This window comes from Zootoca vivipara, chromosome 12 (assembly GCF_965207765.1).
Source record: "Zootoca vivipara chromosome 12, rZooViv2.hap1.1, whole genome shotgun sequence".
Lineage (NCBI taxonomy): Eukaryota > Metazoa > Chordata > Lepidosauria > Squamata > Lacertidae > Zootoca > Zootoca vivipara.
This window is the reverse complement of record NC_142595.1, coordinates 47,689,165-47,709,133: the sequence shown is the minus strand read 5'-3', so window position 1 is coordinate 47,709,133 and position 19,969 is coordinate 47,689,165. Positions and strand designations below refer to the sequence as shown.

At 47.7% G+C, this 19,969-nt stretch overlaps 1 protein-coding gene across 31 annotated transcripts; it reads left to right on the top strand.

The window, feature by feature from the left end:
- The first annotated feature begins 908 nt into the window (after nucleotides 1-908).
- On the top strand, nucleotides 909-19,519 carry RBM23 (RNA binding motif protein 23). 31 transcript variants are annotated; one of them, XM_088656222.1, is made up of 17 exons: nucleotides 909-1,071; nucleotides 3,234-3,375; nucleotides 6,006-6,134; nucleotides 6,245-6,325; nucleotides 8,029-8,076; nucleotides 8,205-8,275; nucleotides 8,360-8,410; nucleotides 8,955-9,134; nucleotides 10,015-10,068; nucleotides 10,961-11,078; nucleotides 11,304-11,456; nucleotides 11,971-12,108; nucleotides 12,217-12,282; nucleotides 14,483-14,690; nucleotides 17,161-17,262; nucleotides 17,918-18,002; nucleotides 18,615-19,519. In XM_088656222.1, the coding sequence occupies exons 3-17, from the start codon at nucleotides 6,099-6,101 to the stop codon at nucleotides 18,616-18,618; spliced, it is 1,395 nt and encodes a 464-aa protein (XP_088512348.1). In that variant the 5' UTR covers nucleotides 909-1,071; nucleotides 3,234-3,375; nucleotides 6,006-6,098; the 3' UTR covers nucleotides 18,619-19,519. The 31 variants fall into 31 exon arrangements, with proteins under 31 accessions (XP_088512348.1, XP_034990680.1, XP_088512351.1 ...); XM_088656223.1 differs by lacking the exon at nucleotides 909-1,071 and adding an exon at nucleotides 1,343-1,364; XM_035134789.3 differs by lacking the exon at nucleotides 3,234-3,375 and having other exon boundaries at nucleotides 909-1,041.
- The last annotated feature ends 450 nt before the right edge of the window (nucleotides 19,520-19,969 follow it).

The following is a 19,969-nucleotide window of genomic DNA, read 5'->3' as shown; positions in this document are numbered from 1 at the left end:
TCTGATTTGGTGATGTGCCCTTTGCCCCCAAAGGTATTTAAAAGGAAATGACTCTCTTATGCTTGATGCAGGATTCCCCGGGAAGATAAGGGGGTGGCAAAATATGGCTCTTGGGTGTCCCATATGTCCCCCACTTTACAGTATATGGTTTAAAGGTGGAGCGAGAGGTGCCCGAGGGGAGGGAAGCCATCTTGAATCGGGCTGGGCGGTGATTGGCTTCCACCGCAGCCCGTAGGACCGCGGGAGTCATAGCAGACCTGTGGTTCTGTTTCCATGGCAACTGCGCGGCACAGCCTCCTCCCCTCCGTTCCATCTTTTTTTACAGGAGCTCAGCGGCTTTTGGCCTCTACCAGGAAAGAGGACTTGCCGCCGCCGCAAAGCGGCCAATCGGATTCGCTTCCACCACGAAGGCCTCCGTCCAATCAGCTCAAGCGATTGTGTGCTGTTTCCTAAACTTTTCATATAATTAAATGATAGCTCGAGGAGCCCCCTCTCCTTCGAGGAATGACAGCCAATACTGATTGTTATGGCGAACAATACACTTTATTTTTTTCCGCACTTTTACCCAATCAGACTTCGTTCTCACAGTTCCTCCGTCGTTTCGGCCAATCGCATTTAAGTATATCCCGCCTTCGGCCCACCTTCGCCTCGCAACCATTGGTTCCACTCGGGGGCAGGGGCGAAAGGAAAACCTTACCTCAAACGTTCCTGAGCCATTATCGAGTGAGCATCGAGATCACAGCTTGAAAGCCCGCCTTCGTACCGTAGCCCGACCAATCGCCGTCTATATTGTAATGACACCCCCCTCCCATTCTTGCTCTTTTTTCTCCTCCTCCTCCGCTCTTAGCCAATCAACAGCGTTAGAGTCCACGCGCATGCGCTTTGGGGCCTCCGCGAGGCGAAGGAGAAGGGAGGGGGAAGCTTCTGGAGGGAGAAGTGTTCGCCGCCATCTTAGCATCGCCGCTGCTGCTTGTTGCGGCCGCGTCTGAGGAGAGAGCGAAAGACTTTGGAGCTGACCCGGGCCGGAAAGAGACCTCTGAGGTCTAACGGCCAAAGGGGAGGGGGAGGTGGGTGAGTGACTTCGAGAAAGGCCTGAGGGGAGGGAGGGGGGAAGAACCCGGAGGCGCCGAACGGGCAGAAGTGGCGGCGGTGACGTCACGGCCGCGGCGGTGACGTCAGCGGGAGGGGTTTCTAGGCCTCCCCGCTGTTCTGAAAAAGACGGGAGCGCGGGCCGAAGGGCCGCAGAGGCAAAGGGCGGGGCTTTGGGTGGAGGGGGCGTGGCCTGGCCTTTGGTTGCCCTCCCGCTTTCCTTCCCACCCGCCTCCCGCATTGCGGGCGGGGGCAGGTGGTGGATGAAAGGCCAGGTAGGCGGTGCAAGGTCTCCTTCCGATTGGGGTGGGGAGGGGGTTTCCAGGCAGGTAACAAGATGGTGCCTCTGAGCCTAATAGAGAGCGGGGGGAGGGGTGCTAAACATGGCGGTATGTGTGTTTTATATATGTATGTATGTTCATCCTTATTAAATTTATATACCGCCCTTCATCCAAGAATCGCAGGGCGGTTTGCAACATAAATGTTCAAGATGTATGTGGCTCATTTCCTACTTGCAGGCGGTGTTTGTTTTTGGAGTGGTGGTATAGCTTACTCCATTTTAAAGAGAGTTAGGACTCGAGGAGGGCCAGCCCCTCTCGGGATGAATAACCTCAAGGCCACACTTTGGAGTGGGGGAGGTGACTGTTGTGGTGTATCCATTGTACTTCGGTAAACGTGAAGAGACCCTTTGAAGACTTTGGTGGGAAAGTGGGTTGTGCATATAGTACATAGATACGGTATGGATGCTGTGAGGTTCTGATGTTGCAAGTACTGTACATGATTGCAGCCTATTGGGTTCCCTGTTAGACTGCAGGTCTAGTATAGACCTGTGTATATTTCCTAAAAAGTAAACACTGTTGTGTTCAGGTTAGCATGCATGGTATTGCAGTCCCTGAAGCACAAGAAGTGCTGTTTTTCTTCTTGTAGTTTGCAGTCCCCTTGTTGCCAACCTCATCAATTCTGAAGTATGGGTAACTTTGACAGTCGAGTTGAAGGCAGAACAGGTATTAAGTGAGCTGTGAGAATCTAATATTTCAAAGTTCAGTAGACTATTTGGGGTAGGCAGGGAGTTGAAGAAGAGCCAGCAGGTGCTGGAGTGGAATTATCTAGGGATATTATTTAGGGGGAAACTTTGGAACGTTGTGAACCATTCTTGTCTGTCTCTAGATTCTGCTAGATTGAAGTCTGGAAAGCTGAGTTATATTAGGAAAAGTCAAACTAAGGGTTTATTTAACGCTAGGGGTAGGCAATGTTGTGCTTTCCTCATGTTGTTAGAACACAACACACCCAATAGTCAGGGGAGATGGGAATTGTAGTATAAGAACATTTGGAGGCTACCCCTGAGAATATGGTGGCTTCTGTTCATTTCATTTCCTTAAAACCTCCTTTCAGGATAACGATTCCTCAAAGGCAACTTGCAAGAAACATTCAAACACATATAATCATCATCATCATCATCATCAACAACAACAACAACAACAACAACAACATCAGGAAAAGCCTTCACAATTCTTCCCACCCAGCCATTGTTGGTAGTATTGCCCTATGGGAGAATGAAGGAAGTGTAGCCAGAGTAGACTCTGGGGTGATTTTTGCCTGCAAGAATCCTTCCCACAGTGCAGTTGGTGGTAGGTAGCCCTGTGGTGGAGAGGGAATAGTTCAGCTGGAGTAGGCTGTGAGTTGGTCTTCTGTAATACATGTGTGAGCTCCTTGACCAAAGTCTAGTAAACAAGTGACGGAGTTGGAGTTGCATGTTTTGTTTGTTTTGGTATTAAAGAGGACTTGTCCTGTGGCCACCTCACCTATACCTGACATGAACAGAATAGAACAGGGGTGGGGAGCTTGTGGCCTTCCAGTGTGGTGTAGTGGTTAAGAGCAGTAGACTCGTAATCTGGTTCATGTCTCCGCTCCTCCACATGCAGCTGCTGGGTGACCTTGGGCTAGTCACAGTTCTCTGAAGTCTCTCAGCCCCACTCACCTCACAGTGTGTTTGTTGTGGGGGAGGAAGGGAAAGGAGAATGTTAGCCACTTTGAGACTCCTTCGGGTAGTGATAAAGCGGGATATCAAATCCAAACTCCTCCTCCTCCTCCTCTTCTTCTTCTTCTTCTTCTTCTTCTTCTTCTTCTTCTTCTTCTTCTTCCAGATATTGCTGGACTACAACTCACATCACCTCTTACCTACTGGCCTTGTTGGCAATGGTTACTGGGAGTTGGGAGTCCAACCAGCTCTGGAGGCCCAAAGGCTCCCCACAACTGCCTTAGACTAGTGGGTGTCTGGAGCTACAGGTATCAAGCTGGTCATAGATTTCATGATGGAAAAGTTGCACACTGTAATAAAACCTGAGCAGTAATTAAAGACTGGAATTGGGGCGAGTAGGGAGCAAGCAGGTTCTGCATAGTGAATCCTTAAATTTGAGGCTTGACGATCTTCATAGATGCTTTATCATTTTCATGCTTTAGGGCAGGGGTAGTCACTATTGGTGCCTTCCATCGGATGTTGGACTGCCAGCTCACATTAGCGGTGTGGGGTGGTGGGAGTTGCAGGCCAACAGCTTCTGGAGGGCACCACGTTGGCTGCTTCTGTTTTAGGGGATACAGAGATTTGAAAAGCCTGAGATCCAAGTGAGCTCTTTATCAGGGTGGTTAAGATCCTGTGTTCTAGCCTCTCTCTGCTAGCCTTCTTTGGTGTGGTTAAATTCCTCATGATGGAAACATAATAGCTTCTACTGTACCATGAAGACTCGAACTGGGCAATTCTGGATACTCCAGAAAACATCTGCAAGTGACTGGAAGAGCAGTTCCTCTGCATCTTTTGTCTGTTAACATAAGAAGCCCATGCATGCTGTCACTACTGAATGCAGCTATACACCACGAGATCTTAACTAAGCTTGGGCACATTCCAAATTCCAAGGAAAACCCAAGCTTAGGCAAATATCTGCATGTGTGCAATATGCATGGTCTGTTGGGGGCACTTTTTAGGCTTCATCAGAATATTTAAGCTAAAAAAAACCCAAGAACGGACACCACCACCCAACCCAGAATCTAGGCTGTGTTTGGTAGCCTGTAGGAGTTATGGAGAGTTTTCTAGGCCATGCATGACCATTGGGAATACTTCTGAAGTCCATTTTTAGCTTCTGAGTCTTCAGTAGACTGTGTGTCCTTTAAAAGCTGTCACTGTTGTAATAAAGCCTAGGCATTTATAGAGAGAAATGAAGAAATTAATTGTACTGTTATATCTAGCAGATACTGTCACTTGATCTTTCTGCCTGAGTAAATCACTGGAAGGTGGGAAATTGTTGCTTCTGTATCCCAGTAAATGATCAGCTGCTATTCTAGAGCAAGGTTCTCTTTTTTTCTATGGAAGAGTTAAATCCCAAAAAACTCCAGGGCAAAGACGGGGAGAATTCCATAGCGGTGAGAAAACGAATTGTTAGAACGAAACAACAAGGACTAGAAACTTTGAATCAACTTAAAATTTAAAACAATGTTGTGATAGTCTTTTCCCTGTTGGAAAGCTACATGAAGGTTCCTTCCTACATGTATACTTAGGAATTTCAGAGGACGCCTCTCATAACCTGCATGTTTACAGACTATGACTCACTATTCAGCAGGTCTTTGATAGTGCACAAACTATGTGAATTCCATGCATCCAAAAGGTGAAGGTTTTTCTTAGCCTTAGGGTTACTCTCGGTTGTGTGAATCTACTGTGGGGTACTCTTAGGGCAGTGGATCCTGCAACAGGCAGAGCCAGATATGCTTTCCTCCTGGCAGCAGAAGTTTGCAACCACCCAATCTACTTTGCTAACAGTGAAGGCGGCAAAGAGGAAGGGAACAGACTAGAGTTTCTGATCAAGCAGCTCTTCCTTCTTCTCTGAATGGCTGGCTGGCTGTAGGAGGGGATCAGAGATGCCCACTTCTGGTTCTCCTACTGCCAGTGTTAGATTAGTGCCCCAGTGATCAGATCCTTACACTCACAGTAAACGTAAAAAAAGGGTGCAAGGTTTCTGCATAGTAACTTCCGAGCTCAGGTAGCTAGGGTAAACATAGAAGAATATGAGAGTTTAAAATGTTTGAAGAACCATGTGTTTTGGCATTGGGGTGTGTGCCTAAAATTCAGTACTGCTACAATGGTATGAGACAAGAATCTCACCATTTTCATGTAAAATCAGGTATTGCCTGTGAAGACTTCATGGCTATAGAGAAAACAACAGCTCTCCTGTTTGCGAAAGACTTAACTGCCCCATCCTATGCAAAATCCCATAGAACTAAGTGCAAGGCAGTTCAGAGTGGAGATATTTGAGATTATGAGGTGTCAGTACAGATCTCTGGTTTTCTAGAGTAAAAATACAGAGGTTGCCAGTACACAGTCCCTCTATGTCCTGTCTCTGCTCCCCCTCTAAAAATACAGTTTCTGTGCCCAAACCTTGATTTTATTAAAATACGTCACATAATAATTATTTCCCTGCATCCACTCCTGCCCACCTCATTCTAAAGCAAAAATACTGCAACCAGTATTTTGCAGGTGTATCTGATAGGCACCCCTTTACCCAGATGGAGAAGTGGGGTGTTTATATATGTTTTGCAGTGTGGGGTCTCTGGAAGGAGTGTGGAGTGCAGGTTCCCATGTGAAGGAGTTTACTGGATGGATTGAGATCATTCTAGATTAGAAAAGGAGGCAGGGGCAGGTTGCTAGAGGAGAGGTATTGTTTGCATGGGAGGTGGGCAGGCAACTTGAGATGCTCTTTCATGTTTGTCTTGGCATTCCAGAATCCCAGAGGTCACATGGTGGGCTCCAGTTGGTTTTACAGATCCGTAGATTCTAGAACTCTAGCGTATCCAAGCAACATGCACGACCCTCCCTGCCCACCCCTGCGTAGCCCACTTCTCAATTTCACTCATGCCTCCATCTTCTCCAGGCTGTGATCGAATTCTTTGCCTGCTAGAAGCCCTTCTCCACTAGCAGCTCCTGTGTCTCGGGGTGGTGGGGAGCCCACCCGTTTGGGCCAGCCATGGATCCGGCGTTCCCCAATCCATCCCAGGACCCAGTGAGTACCCACCCTCACCCCCTTCTCTTATTCTTCGGGAAGGTAGTGTTGTGGGGTTTCATTGCAGGGAACTCTGCATTTAACCCTTTCCCCCCTCTTCCTACTTGCAGAGCCAAGAGGACGGCATGGCCTCGGATGACTTTGATATCGTGATAGAGGCCATGTTGGAGGCCCCATACAAGAAAGAGGAGGTAAGGAGTGAGATCTTGAAAGCAGCAGCAGCAGCAGCATGCCCAGCCTGTGAAAAAAAGAGGTTCTTAGCCATGTTACCAATATTGCAGTGTAGTGCCTAATGCAGTTCCTTGTGTAGCTCCCTTCCCTGAGGGCCTCAACTTTGTTTTTTGTTTTTTTTAAAGCATCATTTCTAACCTACGTAGCTGCATTTTATTATTTCCATTGTTAATGTGAGGCCACCAAAGAAATTGGTTATTTGCCTGCATATAGGTGCAGGGGCAGCTCCCACTAAAGATTTGAAATCATGATAATTCAGAAACAAGCTTCTTGGTTCAGGAGTTGCCAGTTGCTTGCCACAATTTGGTCACCATGCTGCCTAGAGTTTAGAAAATAAAATAAAAACGTTCCTTTTCTTTCATAAGCCTTAGACCACTTGTCCTCTCCATCCCTGCCAAAGAGCACCCAAACTTTGCAGCAGAATAACCCATTCCGAAGAAAGCTATGTGCATTTGTGTGACATGCTGTTTCCCCCCCTGGCCTTTATTTATTTAAGGTAGTTCTGGAATGCACTTATTTAGAAGCAGCTCCCATTAGAAATCATTGGATGCGAATCTGGCCACAATTTTGGGCCGTGGTGACATTTATCTCTCCCTAAGCATTGGTTGCATGCAGTACTTTGCCCCACTTGCTGTTGTGACCAAAACAGCAGCATCCCATGCAGAGCCTTGGCTCATGCAGTTATGAGCTCAAAAACAACAAATTCTGTATTAATTAAATCGAGGAATTTTGTTGTTGTTGATTCCGACTGCAGGTTCCCGCGTCCCGGGAAACTGAATACTTGCCAGGTAAATGTTCCTAGAGTGGGTCTTGGCAATAGGAGAGAACTCAGTTAAGTGTCACTGGTATTTTGGGTAGGCTAAACAGTGGGTGAAAAGTTGTTGTTTTTTTCCTTTACAGTAGAAGTTGGGGTTCTCAGGGAAGCAAATCCTGCACCAGTTTCAAAGTGGGTGTAAGGCAAGCAGATTTGATCCTTCTTTAAGCAGAGGGGATGAAAGATGAGTTGCTGAATATCAGCTACTTATGACAATTCTGTGTTGAACAGAATATTGCCCTTTTTTTAAAAGGAAACAATTCCTGGTAGTAGAATGATGGGCAGGGGGAGTTTTGAAAAGCTAATAATTCTAACTTTCCTAATAAAAACTTTGGTTTTCAAACTTCAAAAGTGGCTTATCTCCCTGCCAAAGAGCCCTGGAGGTCCCCCTCCCAGCATTTGGTGGGGGACAAGCCTATATTGGGGTGCATGTGTGTGTTTTGCTCTTATATCCCAGTCTGCTGAGGCAGCTTAAGTACTCAGTTGTGCTTGCAGGTGTGCTCCCAATGTTTACAAAAGACAAAACGTTCAAAGCGTAGTATCTTAAAGCAGCTGCACCCTCCAAGGAACGGGAGGGTGCAGGTGCTTTAATTCTAAGTGTTGGGGTTCTGGGTCCTCCCTGCCATGGCTCATATAATTAATGAGCTGGGACGTACTGCCAGTGATTCTCCCAGGTCCCTCAGATGTGCCATTCTGTGCTAGACATATGGAAAGAAACGTGTTTTGGGTTGTTGTTTTCTTGGTTTGAGTGGGGTCAGGAATGGTGGAGTGTGTGTATGTATGCCCCCCCTCCCTGTGTGTCTCAGTGACCCTTCCCTGCTGGGCCCATCCCTCCTGTGTTTGCTCCAGGCCCAGCCAGGACCCTCAAAGTCACCAGCTGATCCCCCCACAGCACAGGTAATGTATGAATGCGGTCGGGAGCTGCTGGGGGGGGGGCAGAGTGGGGCTGGGCTTCAGGGCATGCGAGGGAGGAGCAGGGGCTGCATATTACCCCCCTCTCTTCTGTCTTCCGACCCTTTTTCCAGCCACCTCAGGAGGAGCAAGCAAAGGACGCAAAGAAAGAAAGTGCCCCCAGCAGCAGTGGGGAAAGCAGCAGGTGAGTTGGTCTGCTTCCTCTGGCGTTTCCTTCTCCCCTCCCTCTTTCCTGCGCATCTCTCACCTCCTTCCTTCCCGATTGCAGCAAAAAGAAGAGGAGCAAGAGTCGTAGCAGGAGCCGTGACCACAGACATAGGTAGGTAGGGATGGGCTCCAATGAGCACAGAGAGAGGATTGAGCAGTGAGTAAGGAGTTGTGTGGGTTGCTAGCTTAGGCCCCCCACTTGCCATGGTTGGCAAACATGTAGCTGTCAGGAGCTTATTGCCTTCCTTTTCCAGGGAGTGCAAGAGGGGAAGCACTTCCCCTTGCATGCTCCAGAGAGATTGGAGGATTTGGGCCAGGCTGGTTGGATTTTAGCTGCATGCATGCATTTCAGCCAGTATCTTTGGGCAGATCCACGCCATACATCTAAAGTGCATTCCGCAAACTTCCCCCGCAGACTTCCCGGGAGAAGGGCCCTGGCAGATGTAGCACTGTGAGGGGGGGGGGACACTGCAGTTCCCAGGATTCTGAATGTACTTTAAATGAGTCGTGCACCGTGGGGTGAAAGGAGGGCCTGGTTATCGCCCAGCACGCTTAGTTCCCTGTCCCACGGTCCTGTGGTAGGAGGCGCAACAAGGGCAGTTTGGGGGAGATCACCATGTTTCATAAGCCTTTCTCATTCTTCAAACCTATTCTAGCCGTAGTCGGGACCGAGACCGCCACCGCAGGCGCAGCCGCAGCAGAGATCGCAGAAGCCGCCACCGGAGCAGAAGCCGCCACCGGAGCCGCAGCCGGGACCGCAGGCGGGGCAGTCGGTCTCGCAGCAGAGAGCGCCGGCGGGACGAGAGAGTGCGCTACCGGAGCCCCCCACCCCCTGGGTAAGGGACACCACCATAGTCCTGTCACAAAAGCCCCGGGTGATCAAATGTTTAACGCAAAGAGAGGAAATAGTTCATCTCAGCTGTGTCAGCATCAGGGATGGCGAGAAAGGCTGAGTTATGCCCATCTTATAGCAGTGGACCATTTCCCTCTGAACTTCTCCCTCCATCTCCTTTCCATGTCTCCCAAATCCTCGGCCTTCTCTGCCACAGCAGCATCTCCATTACATGGCTTGAAACTTTCTCCACCCATTGTGTATCCCAGAAACAATCCCCCCCTCCCCGGCATTTCATTAAATGCACAAGTCTCTTTAAAAACGAATTTCAGACTGGAAGCCCAAAGTGACTGACGATACGCAAACGATGCAAATGTATTGTACAATACAAATGATATGTACAATAATCAATGTACATATCAAGTGTGGGGCACCTTTGGCCTTCCAGATGTTTGCTTAACCACAACCCGGATGATCCTTGACCCTTTGTCGTTATTGCTGGGGCTGAGGAGGGTTGTAGTTTGGCAGCATCCAGACGGCCAAAGGTTCCCCGCACTGGCTAGACAATCTATATATAAACAGTGTAGGATTGCTGTTTCCTATCTGAACCCTGCCCTGGAAGGTGTTTCAGGTGAAAGACCTAAGAAAAGAAGCAACAGTATTGGGGAGTGGGTAATATATGGCAGCAGATAGTAGCAGTGGTACTGAACATCTCCCTGGATAGCCAGGCTGTCACTTGCATTGGGATGTTTTCTCTTGGCTTTGATCTCAAGCAAATGAGAAAGGACTTGGTGGTTTGTGTATTTTGACAGTGCTTGCTCTGTTTATGCTCTTGTGGTTGAACTAGGCCATCTTGCATTGTGTCCCGTTCCCTTTCCTTTCAGGCGTCGGTTTGGGCACAGCAAGAGTCCCTTGTACAGAGAGAAAAGCCCCCTTCGGTGAGTGTTTGCAACTGGGGAGGGCTGGGTGGTGGTTCTTGGGCCAGAATAATAATAATGATAATAATTTAATTTTTTATATGCCACCAATCTGAATGGGTTGCCCTAGCTACTCTGGGCAAAATATAAAAACACAACAAAATATCAAATGTTAATAGCTTCCCTATACAGATGTCTTCTAAAAATAAAAAAGTTGTTTATCTGACATCTGATGGGAGGGTATTCCACAGGGTGGGTGCCACTACCAAGAGGGCTCTCTGCCTGGTTCCCTGTAATCTCACTTCCGCCAGAGGGCCCACTGGATCTCAGTGTTCAGGGTGAACAATGGGATGGAGACGTTCCTTTAGGTATACAGGGCTGAGGCCATTTAGGGCTTTGAAGGTCAGCACCAACACTTTGAATTGGGCTTGGAAATGTACTGGGAGCCAACGTAGATCCTTTTGGGCCGGTGTTATATAGTCCCGGCGGCCGCTTGCAGTGACCAGTCTAGCTGCTACATTCTGGATTAGTTGTAGTTTCCGAGTCACCTTCGAAGGTAGCCCCATGTAGACGGCATTGCAGTAGTCAAGGTGGGAGATAACCAGAGCATGCACCACTCTGGCAAAACAGGGCACAGGCAGGTAGGGTCTCAGCCAGCGTACCAGATGGGGCTGGTAGACAGTTGCCTTGCATGTAGAATTAACCTGCACCTCCGTGGACAACTGTGAGTCCAAAATGACCCCCAGGCTTTGCACCTGGTCCTTCAGGGGCACAGTTACCCCATTCAGGACTAGGGATTCCCCCACACCTGCCCACCCCTTGTCCCCCAGAACCAGTAAGGCTTGTTGAGTTCCTCCTCCCAGGTTTGAACCTCCTTTTCTGCTCCTTGGCAACTTCTGCTTTTCTCCCACAGGGAGCCCTTGGGCAGCTTGAGCCCAGAGGAGCGTGATGCCCGCACTGTCTTCTGCATGCAGCTGGCTGCCCGCATTCGCCCACGTGACCTTGAGGACTTTTTCTCCGCTGTCGGCAAGGTTGGCTGTCTCCCCTCCCTCCCTCCATTGGGCTTTGACACCTGCTTATTTCTCTCCCCCCACCCCCTTCAAGTGCAGACTTGAAACCCACAGTTCCCTCTGTATTCTGTATGGTACCCAGTGATCTCAACCAGGAACGCCTTTTTAGTCGTCCTCAGCTGCACTTCTATGGGGTTCCTGCAGCCATTCAGTCTCTCACTTGCCTCCCCTTGTACCTCTGAGCAGGTGCGCGATGTGCGGATCATCTCCGACCGAAACTCCCGCCGCTCCAAGGGCATCGCCTACGTGGAGTTCTGTGAGATCCAGTCGGTACCGTTGGCCATTGGGCTGACAGGGCAGCGCCTCCTTGGGGTGCCCATCATTGTCCAGGCCTCACAGGTGCGAAACTGGGTGTGAACTAGCCGACAACATTTGAGGTTTGAGGGGGCGGGTAAAGAAATTTTGTATGTGTGGCCTGAGAAAGAGAAGGAGGGGTGTGGATTGGGGTAGGTGTATGTGACCTGGTGAACACGTTGATGGCAGAAAATGGAGCTAGGGAGGATGCAGAGAGGTGGAGCAAAGGAGTGTTGTGAGGAACTGGCAGGGTTGGGTTTTTAAGGAAAGGGCTGGAAGTTCTTAAAGCCCAAGCCCAGAGTTAGTAAGATACTCCTTTGGGCATGTTTGTGCAGCCCTCTTCTCCCGCCCAAATGCCAGGGGATGAGGAGCCTCTTACACTTGTGTAAGACTCATATCCAGCTCTTGACTTTTTAATGCTGTTACTGTTTTTAATATTGCGAGCCATCTTCTGGGAACAAATGTTTGGGAAAAAACATTTGATTTTTGATTTTTTTTAAAAAATGATGCCTATTGCTTGCGGCTGTTTCTAATTCTGCCTGGTTTTCCCTGGCCTTAGGCAGAGAAGAACCGGCTGGCAGCCATGGCTAACAACCTTCAGAAAGGCAGTGGGGGGCCCATGCGGCTCTATGTTGGCTCCCTTCACTGCAACATCACCAAAGAGATGCTGCGTGGGATCTTTGAGCCCTTTGGCAAGGTAGGAGGCCATACCTGGGGTGAGGTGGGAGGGGTGGAGGAGCGAGTGGGCAGAGTGTGGTGGGGGCTCACGGAATTCCGATTTGTGGCTTTTCTGTCCTACATGCAGATTGACAGCATTGTGCTGATGCGTGACCAGGATACCGGGCAGTCCAAGGGCTATGGCTTCATCACGGTATGTATCTCCTCTCTCCTGGTTTTGAAGGTGGGTGGAGAGCCTCAGATACTTCCAGGGCCATCTTACCCATTAGGGTTAGTGGCGCCCTGCACCACAGCGCCCGCCCATCAGGGGCACCCAGCAGCGGGAGTCCAGGACCGACTGGGAACAGCTGCAAGGGTATGCTAGGTGGTGGTGGCGGCGGCTCTTTCTACAGCCAGCCACGCTTCCTGCCTGGGAGAGGAGGCAGCGGCAGCGGTGTACAAAGCTATGCAGCGCCCTTCTCCCTCCTGCCCGCCCTGCAACAGTAGTGGGACTGCTGAGGAAGCCTGCATGGCAAGTGAGCCTCAAGCTGCCCAGCGCAGGGGACGGGGAGGGGGAGGAGCACCGAGAACTGTACCACGATGCGGCAGCCCTGTTATGGTTAAAAGATTGGATTGAATTGAAAAATATTGAAACTTTAGATTTAGAGGGATTTGGAGTAGGGTTTGGTTGGCACCACTACTTAATGAAAGAAAAACCGGGAAAACACAGCACCTTCTGGAACAGCATTGTGAGGAAATCTTTAATTAAAACATGGAAAAAATACCAGGGCGTCTTGGAACCAAAAGTACCATGGTGGTTGTCACCTAAAGAAGCAATAGCAGTTAAAAGGGTTAATATGGATAAAGATTGGCCAACATATAAAGATTTATTAAAAGAAGAGAATGGAAGTTTAAAATTGAAAGAATATAATGAAGTCAAAAAGTATTGCAATGTTTGGCTGCAATACTTCCAAATAAATCAGAAATTCAGTGAAGATAAAAAAAATGGCTTCGAAAGAGAGATATCCAAATTCAGGAAAATATTATTGGAGGGGAAAAACAAATTTATTCGAAATTTGTACGAATTATTGTTGGATTGGGCTACAAAAGATGAATTAACCAAAGCGGTTATGATAAAGTGGGCACAAGATTTGGGGAAAATAATTACGGTTGAAAATTGGGAAAGTTTATGGATTAGAGATTCAAATTATATTTCGAATTATGATTTAAAAGAAAATGTGCTCAAGATGCAATTTAGGTGGCATCTCACCCCCTCGAAATTAGCCAAGATGTACGGAGGGGTCAGTAACATCTGTTGGAGGTGCAAGGAAGAAGTAGGTACTTTCCTACACATTTGGTGGTGCTGCAAAGAAATTAAGAAGTTCTGGGATGAGATATATAAAGAATTAAAAAAAATAGTTAGATACTCCTTTAAAAAAGAGCCGGAAATCTTCCTCCTGAGCATGTTGAAGGAAGACATAAAACCAAAGGACAGATGCGTGCTAATGCATGCGACAACAGCGGGTAGACTCTTAGTCGCCAAAAATTGGAAGAGTAAAAAAATACCAAATAAAGAAGAGTGGTTGACCAAATTAATAAACTATCAAAATTTAGCAATCAAAGTTGGAATATCTAAAGGTTTAAGTGAAGAAAAAGCAGGAGAAGAGTGGAAACCGCTCAAGATTTATTTACAAAAACAAGTGGAAAAGGCGCAACTAATAGCGGATTCATGAGGGGCACAATATTAAGAAAATAAATTAAATTAGAGAAAGGTATGCGGTATATCAGTGAAACCAAAATCAGAATACAGGAATGGTTGGAAGTCACGATATGGTGGAGGGGGGAAAGGGTGGGGGGACAGTAGATTTTAGTAATGTGTAATGCTAAAGTGGCTGAAATATATATGTTTTTTCCGTCTGCTCTTTTGTTCTTCGTTTTCTCTCTCTCTTTTTTTCTTTTCTCCCTTCCCTTCTCTCCTCTTTTTCTATTATCTTTCTTTCCCCTCCCCCCTTTTTTCTTTTTTTTCTTTTTCTTTTTCTTTTTTCTTTTCCCCTTTCTTTTCTTAAATTGTATTTGTTATGTTATGTTAAGATTATTAAGTTACATTATGTCATGCTAAAATGCTGTTATATGTTATGTTATGTTAGGCTTTTTCAAGTTAGGTTTTTTCTTTTTTTCTTTTATTTCATTGGAAATAATTTTGCGTTGACATTATTTTCTGTTTTGTGTGGTTATGTCTGTCATATTTGCTATCTATATTTTATTCTTTCTATATGTTGAATTTTAAAGATTCTCAATAAAGATTATTTAAAAAAAAGATAACGTCGCCACCCGCCCCTTCTGCACCACGGTGCCAGATATGCTTAAGACGGCCCTGGATACTTCCCTTTTAAAGCACTTTCTTCCCCTATCAGTTTGCAGAGGCTGAGTGTGCCCGGCGTGCCCTGGAGCAGCTGAATGGTTTCGAGCTAGCCGGCCGACCCATGCGGGTGGGGCAGGTCACTGAGCGGCTGGACGGCACCACCGACATCACCTTCCCAGATGGTGATGAGACCGAGCGGTCGGCCCTTAATCTCAGCACCACTGGCTCCCAGCTCCAGCTCATGGCCAAACTGGCAGAAGGTGAGTTTCCTGGTAGGAATTGAGCAACGAGGAAACTGGGGAGAGATTTTTTCACATGAATCATGGAAACAAACTGATTTGTTTATTAAGAAGTGATACGCCATGCAGGGAGCAATAAAAGCAATATTAAAACAGGCTGGAGACAAGAAGGCGGATATCTGGAGAGCAGCAGTCTTTAAAAGCTTGGCACTACAATTGAGGGTGTTGATCTGAAAGGAAGTAAATTTTACAGAAGGGAAGGTACCACCAGGAAGCACCTGCTTCTAGTAGACGTCTGCCTAGCTTGCCTCTGGGGTGTACCTTGCAAATAAGACCTCATCTCTAGATCTCTGTTTTCAAGGGATTGTACAGTAGAAGACGGTCCTTCAGATATCCCATTCCCAGGCCATTTTGGTCTTAAAACCTTTGAACTCTCTTTAACTGGGAACACACCAAAATCAAGTTGTTGGGCAATACTCAGGACCACAATATCTCAAGGACTGCCTCTCCACATATGAACCAACCCGGACCCTGCGATCACCACCTGAGGCCCTTTGTGTGCCTCTTCCACAAGAGGTCCAGAGGGTGGCAACACACAAACGGGCCTTTTCTGCAGTGGCTCCCCACTTATGGAATGCTCTCCCCAGGGAGGCTCACCTGGCAGCTTCATTGCATATCTCTAGGTGCCAGATGAAAATGTTCCTCTTCTATTGGCCTTTGGCGAATTTAATTGTGCAGGCGGGGAGTGTATTTTGTGTGTGTGTTATGTTATATATTTCTGTGTTTTTATATTGTGAACTGCCCTCTGATCTTCGGATGAAGGCTGGTATAGAAAACTTCATAATTACAGTGGTACTTCTACTTACGAATTTAATGCGTTCCGAACTCACATTCATAAGTCGAAAAAAATTGTAAGTCGAATCCCATAGGAATGCATTGGAAGAAAAAAATCGTAAGTAGAAGCAACCCTATCTAAAAATTCGTAAGTAGAAAAAATCCTATCTAAACCGCATCCACGATGGCGGACGGAGCTCCATTCGTAAGTAGAAACATTCGTAAGTAGAGTTATTCGTAAGTAGAGGTACCACTGTATAATTATAATTAATACTTTTATTATGACCAACTGAAATGTCACAAAACATTGAGCAACCTTCCAAGTTCTCCAGAACTCTTAACGAAGCTGGAAGTTATGTAAACCTAGGGGTGGGTGAGAGTGGGGTAGAGCAGTGTTTCTCAACCTTTTTTGGGCCACGGCACACTTGTTCCGTGAAAAAAATCACGAGGCACACCACCATTAAAAAAGTTAAAAAAGTTAACTCTGTGCCGCCCTATATTGACTATATAATTATGACTGTAAGAAACACTTGCCAATTGCTGCTTTCCGGCGGGTCAGTGCTGTGTATTGGCAGCCGCCAGGCACGTGACAATGCAAATCGCCCTTCTCGCCGCGGCACACCAGCCAGCGTCTCGCGGCACACTAGTGTGCCGCGGAACAGCGGTTGAGAAATGCTGGGGTAGAGGGATGAGGAAATCACAAATCTCCAGCCTCTCCTCTATTCTTTCGTTATTAACAGTTGTGGCAGTGGAGAAGAAGTAGGTTGCCCCCTAGTTCAGGTATAGAGAACTTCAGCCCCACCCACAGCTGTAGGCTAATTACACCTTTTCTTGCATTGGTTCTATTCGAGGGGATGGAATAAATCTATCCCTTCCTCTGTCTGTGTTCAGCACATAACAGCTCCTGCTAAATTAGAACCCTTCGATATACTTCATCTTCTGTTCTCATGGAGAAAAGAGTTAGTGTGGCAGAAGCAGGAACACTGTGCCTCCTTTTGGCTGCAGAGTCGGGTCTGCCTCTCTTCTTCCCCAGACCCCTCCATTCAACATGACAGGAGTCTTGCTTCTTACAGAGGTTGATGCTCTCTGCTATGATCTCCAGATAGCCTGCCTCATAAGCTTGTGAGGATAAATTACTAGAGGGTGCTGTCCTCTCTGGGCCTTTGTAATATGCTGGGAAGGAAATCAGAATAATATGACGGGGAGAGGAGACACTAAGAGGACAGTTGCGTTTCCTGCAGAATTGTCCGAAAAGATTATGGTTCACCATTTTGTGGGAAGGAGAGCAAAAAAAAGTTCATTGGGTTCATCGTAACGTTATCCACAGAGCAGCTTTTACTATTTTTGAGCACTTAGTCATACTGAAAAAGAGATCCCCTTGGATTCTTCAGTTGCTTTGGAGAGTTTGTGTGGCCACCTGCAGTTGAGGGGTGGCGCACCGAAAAGTGCATATCACTAAGCTCAGATTGGGTTTTGGGGGGAGTGCAGGGGAAACTTTTGAAAGGGTCCTCATTCATGTCCCAATATAGTTGTAGCTTGGGCAGCAGCCTAGTGCAAAGAGTTGTTCAGTCTCTTAATGCCTTCTGCTAAGGAAATGCTTGTTGAATGAAAATGTGTCTGTGGCTGAGTGTCTCCTTTGGGGCTTCTCCCCTCTCAGCAGGTTCCGGGATCCCATTGTCAACTACAGCCGCAGCTCAGGCGGCCCTGCAGCTCAATGGAGCGATACCCCTGGGAGCACTGAACCCAGCTGCCCTGACAGGTAAGGTGGGAAATGTGTGCGATCCATCGGATGGGCTTGTTTGGAGAGAACCTTGAGAGACACGAGGTCCAGCCACAATCTTTAATAAAGCATATTCAGCAAGGAGACAGATCCCTGACCATTGTTGGACACTCCTGGGAATTGTGTCTGGAGATACCTCTTTATACTGAGCCAGTCATCGGCCCCATTTGTCTGCTCTGACTGGCAGCAGTTCTCCACAGTCTTCAGGATGGGTCCTTTCCACCTCTGCTGCATGAGCTTCTCTAAACTTGAGATGCTGCAGATTACGGAAAGGTGGGTCACTCTGCGTTCAAGGCATGCATTGTGCTATTCTCCAGTGGATGAAGCTTTCCTAACCTGGTGCTCTTCAGATATTATTGAACCATAAGCTCCCATCACTGCTTAATATTGACGATGCTGTCTGGGGCTGATGGGAATTTGCAGCCCAACCTCTTGAGGGCACCCAGTAGGGGAAGGCTACCCTGGCCATAATCCAACCAGACATTTGCCCAGCCTGCTTACAGAGGGCTCTGCTAAGAAGCTTGTGTGGCACCCTAAGGCATGAAGCCGTTTTACCACTGTCTTGTTTGAGAATTACTTCCTTTAAAAAAATAAAAATCTCTTAGTGTTTTCCTCCGTCCTTCTCCACTTGTAGCTCTCAGTCCAGCACTGAACCTGGCTTCACAGACGTTGGCTTCCCAGTGCTTCCAGCTTTCGGGCCTCTTCACTCCCCAGACAATGTGAGTGGCTGAATCACAGAGACGGGTAGGGTTGGGGGGCAAGGACTGTGGTTTATGTGCCGGAAAATCTAATGGTGCCTGTTTAATTTCCCGTAACCAGATTTTGCTGATACTCTCTTAAAATGGTGTGTGGAAATGGAGGCCTCCTGGCCTACTGTTCTCCCGCATTCCCAAAATGCACTGCCAGGCTGTTCCCTTCCTGCCTTATCCCTGAGTCCCCTTCACTTCTAAACTTGCTACTCACAGATGTCAGGATGTCCATCAGTGTTCTGACAGTTCTCCTCAGCATATACTCAGTTTTCACATCAAACAACTTCTGTGTGATTTTTTCTGAGCTGCAATATTTTGGCATGAAACCTATGTGGCGAAGTGGGGTGGAAAGAGAGAGGTGGTTTCCCAGAATTGGTTTTCCAGCCTTTTTTTCTTTTCTGCAACCTTGTGGCTCAGAAAATTCTACTTTTAGAAACCGACACACAAAGGCCTAATCTGCTCTCAGTATTTTATGTTGATTACGGTTTGTGCTTGCATGGAATCTGTGCAACTGGATGCTAGACAGAGAGGGTTTATACTGTATCTTCCTAATCCTTTATGTCTCTCTTTCTCTCTCCCCAGGTAACTCAACCCAGTTCCCCCCCTGCCCTCCCTCTCCCACGGAGCCAGGAGGGGAATGATCATCTCCACATCATCACCACATCACCGCCCTCATTGAATGAAAGGCAGAGCGGGATGGACTCTGAAGGAACACCCCCTCCTCCTCGGGGCCCCTTCTCAATGCGAACTGATTTTACTCCGATTCCCTTCTCACCAGGAGCCTGGGGGTGGGAGGGGGTTGGTGTTCTTTCCCTTGATTCTGGAATCATAATCAAATGGGGGGGGTTGCATTAAATCCCCTGCATGGGACCGTCAGGAGGACCAGGGACCCGTTTCCCCCACAGACGTGGGCTCTCAGCATCTCTTCTTGTTTTTTGCCGCCTCCTGGCAGAGGCCCTGCAGGGCTTGCAGTGCCAGGGTGTACATTTGCCATTCCTCTTCCCCACCCTCCAGTGGTGTGTCGTGGGTATTTGCTGGACGGCTTTACGAATTGAGCTCATTGCAGATGGGTGTGCGTGGTTGTCTTGTACATAGCAGAGAGGGAGGAAATGGGGAGAGTTGAGAACCAGCATTTGGGTGGGAGGCCTGGCCCTGAGGGGATACCCCCCTCCTTCCCAAGCAGTGTTTTGTAATCCCCTCTCGATCTCTCTGAGGTTGCCTATAGTGTGGGGATGTCGTCCCGTTCCTCCCTTTCCTTTCCTTTCCCTCACCCCTCCTTTTTCTTGGGTCTGTATCCTCTTCTTGATGTTCCCGTTTTCTGCTGCACCTTCCCTTCAACAAGTCCCTTGGATCACATCTTTCCCCTTCCCCCTCCACCCCCAGATTTGAAGGTGTATTTTGGTTTTCTTTTTATCTGTCTCTTTAATTTTTTTCTCTTTTTTTCTCTTTTTTGCTTATAAATGAATAATAAAAAGTCACCAAATGTAGCTAGGTGTGTTTTTCATTTTGTGGCAGTGAAAGGGCAGCAAGAGGTGAGGTTGCTTCTACTCCTGGAATTGAGGGGCAGAGGTGATGCACATCTGCAGGTTGAGGCTGAAATATGGGGCTGAAAGTGTTATTGGGAGGGTCTGTCAGGTTAAGAGGTATTGGTTGGAGAGACAGGGCGGATGCTGTGGTTCTTAGTCTAGATAAGCATTTCCAAACCGTCTGGGGGCAGATGCACACTTCAGTCATGTACACCAAATTAAGTCAGAACGGAAACATCCTCAGAACTAACCAAGCATTTCTCCATCACGAGTGATTGATGGGTCCGCTCATACCTCATGCCAGACAATTGGCAAAATTGCCACCCCTGGCAGAGTCGATGAGTGGAAGGCCCCAAGGCCAAAGGAAGGAAGTCCAGGGCAGCCCTGGACTAGGGGTAGGCAGACTTTCAG

Bases quoted from the DNA above. Each gene is read 5' to 3' on its own strand.
- RBM23 (XM_035134789.3), top strand. From the start codon at position 6,099: ATGGATCCGGCGTTCCCCAATCCATCCCAGGACCCA. The intron at 6,135-6,244 runs GTGAGTACCCAC...TCCTACTTGCAG, and splicing joins CCAATCCATCCCAGGACCCA to AGCCAAGAGGACGGCATGGC. The intron at 6,326-8,028 runs GTAAGGAGTGAG...TGTTTGCTCCAG, and splicing joins CCCCATACAAGAAAGAGGAG to GCCCAGCCAGGACCCTCAAA.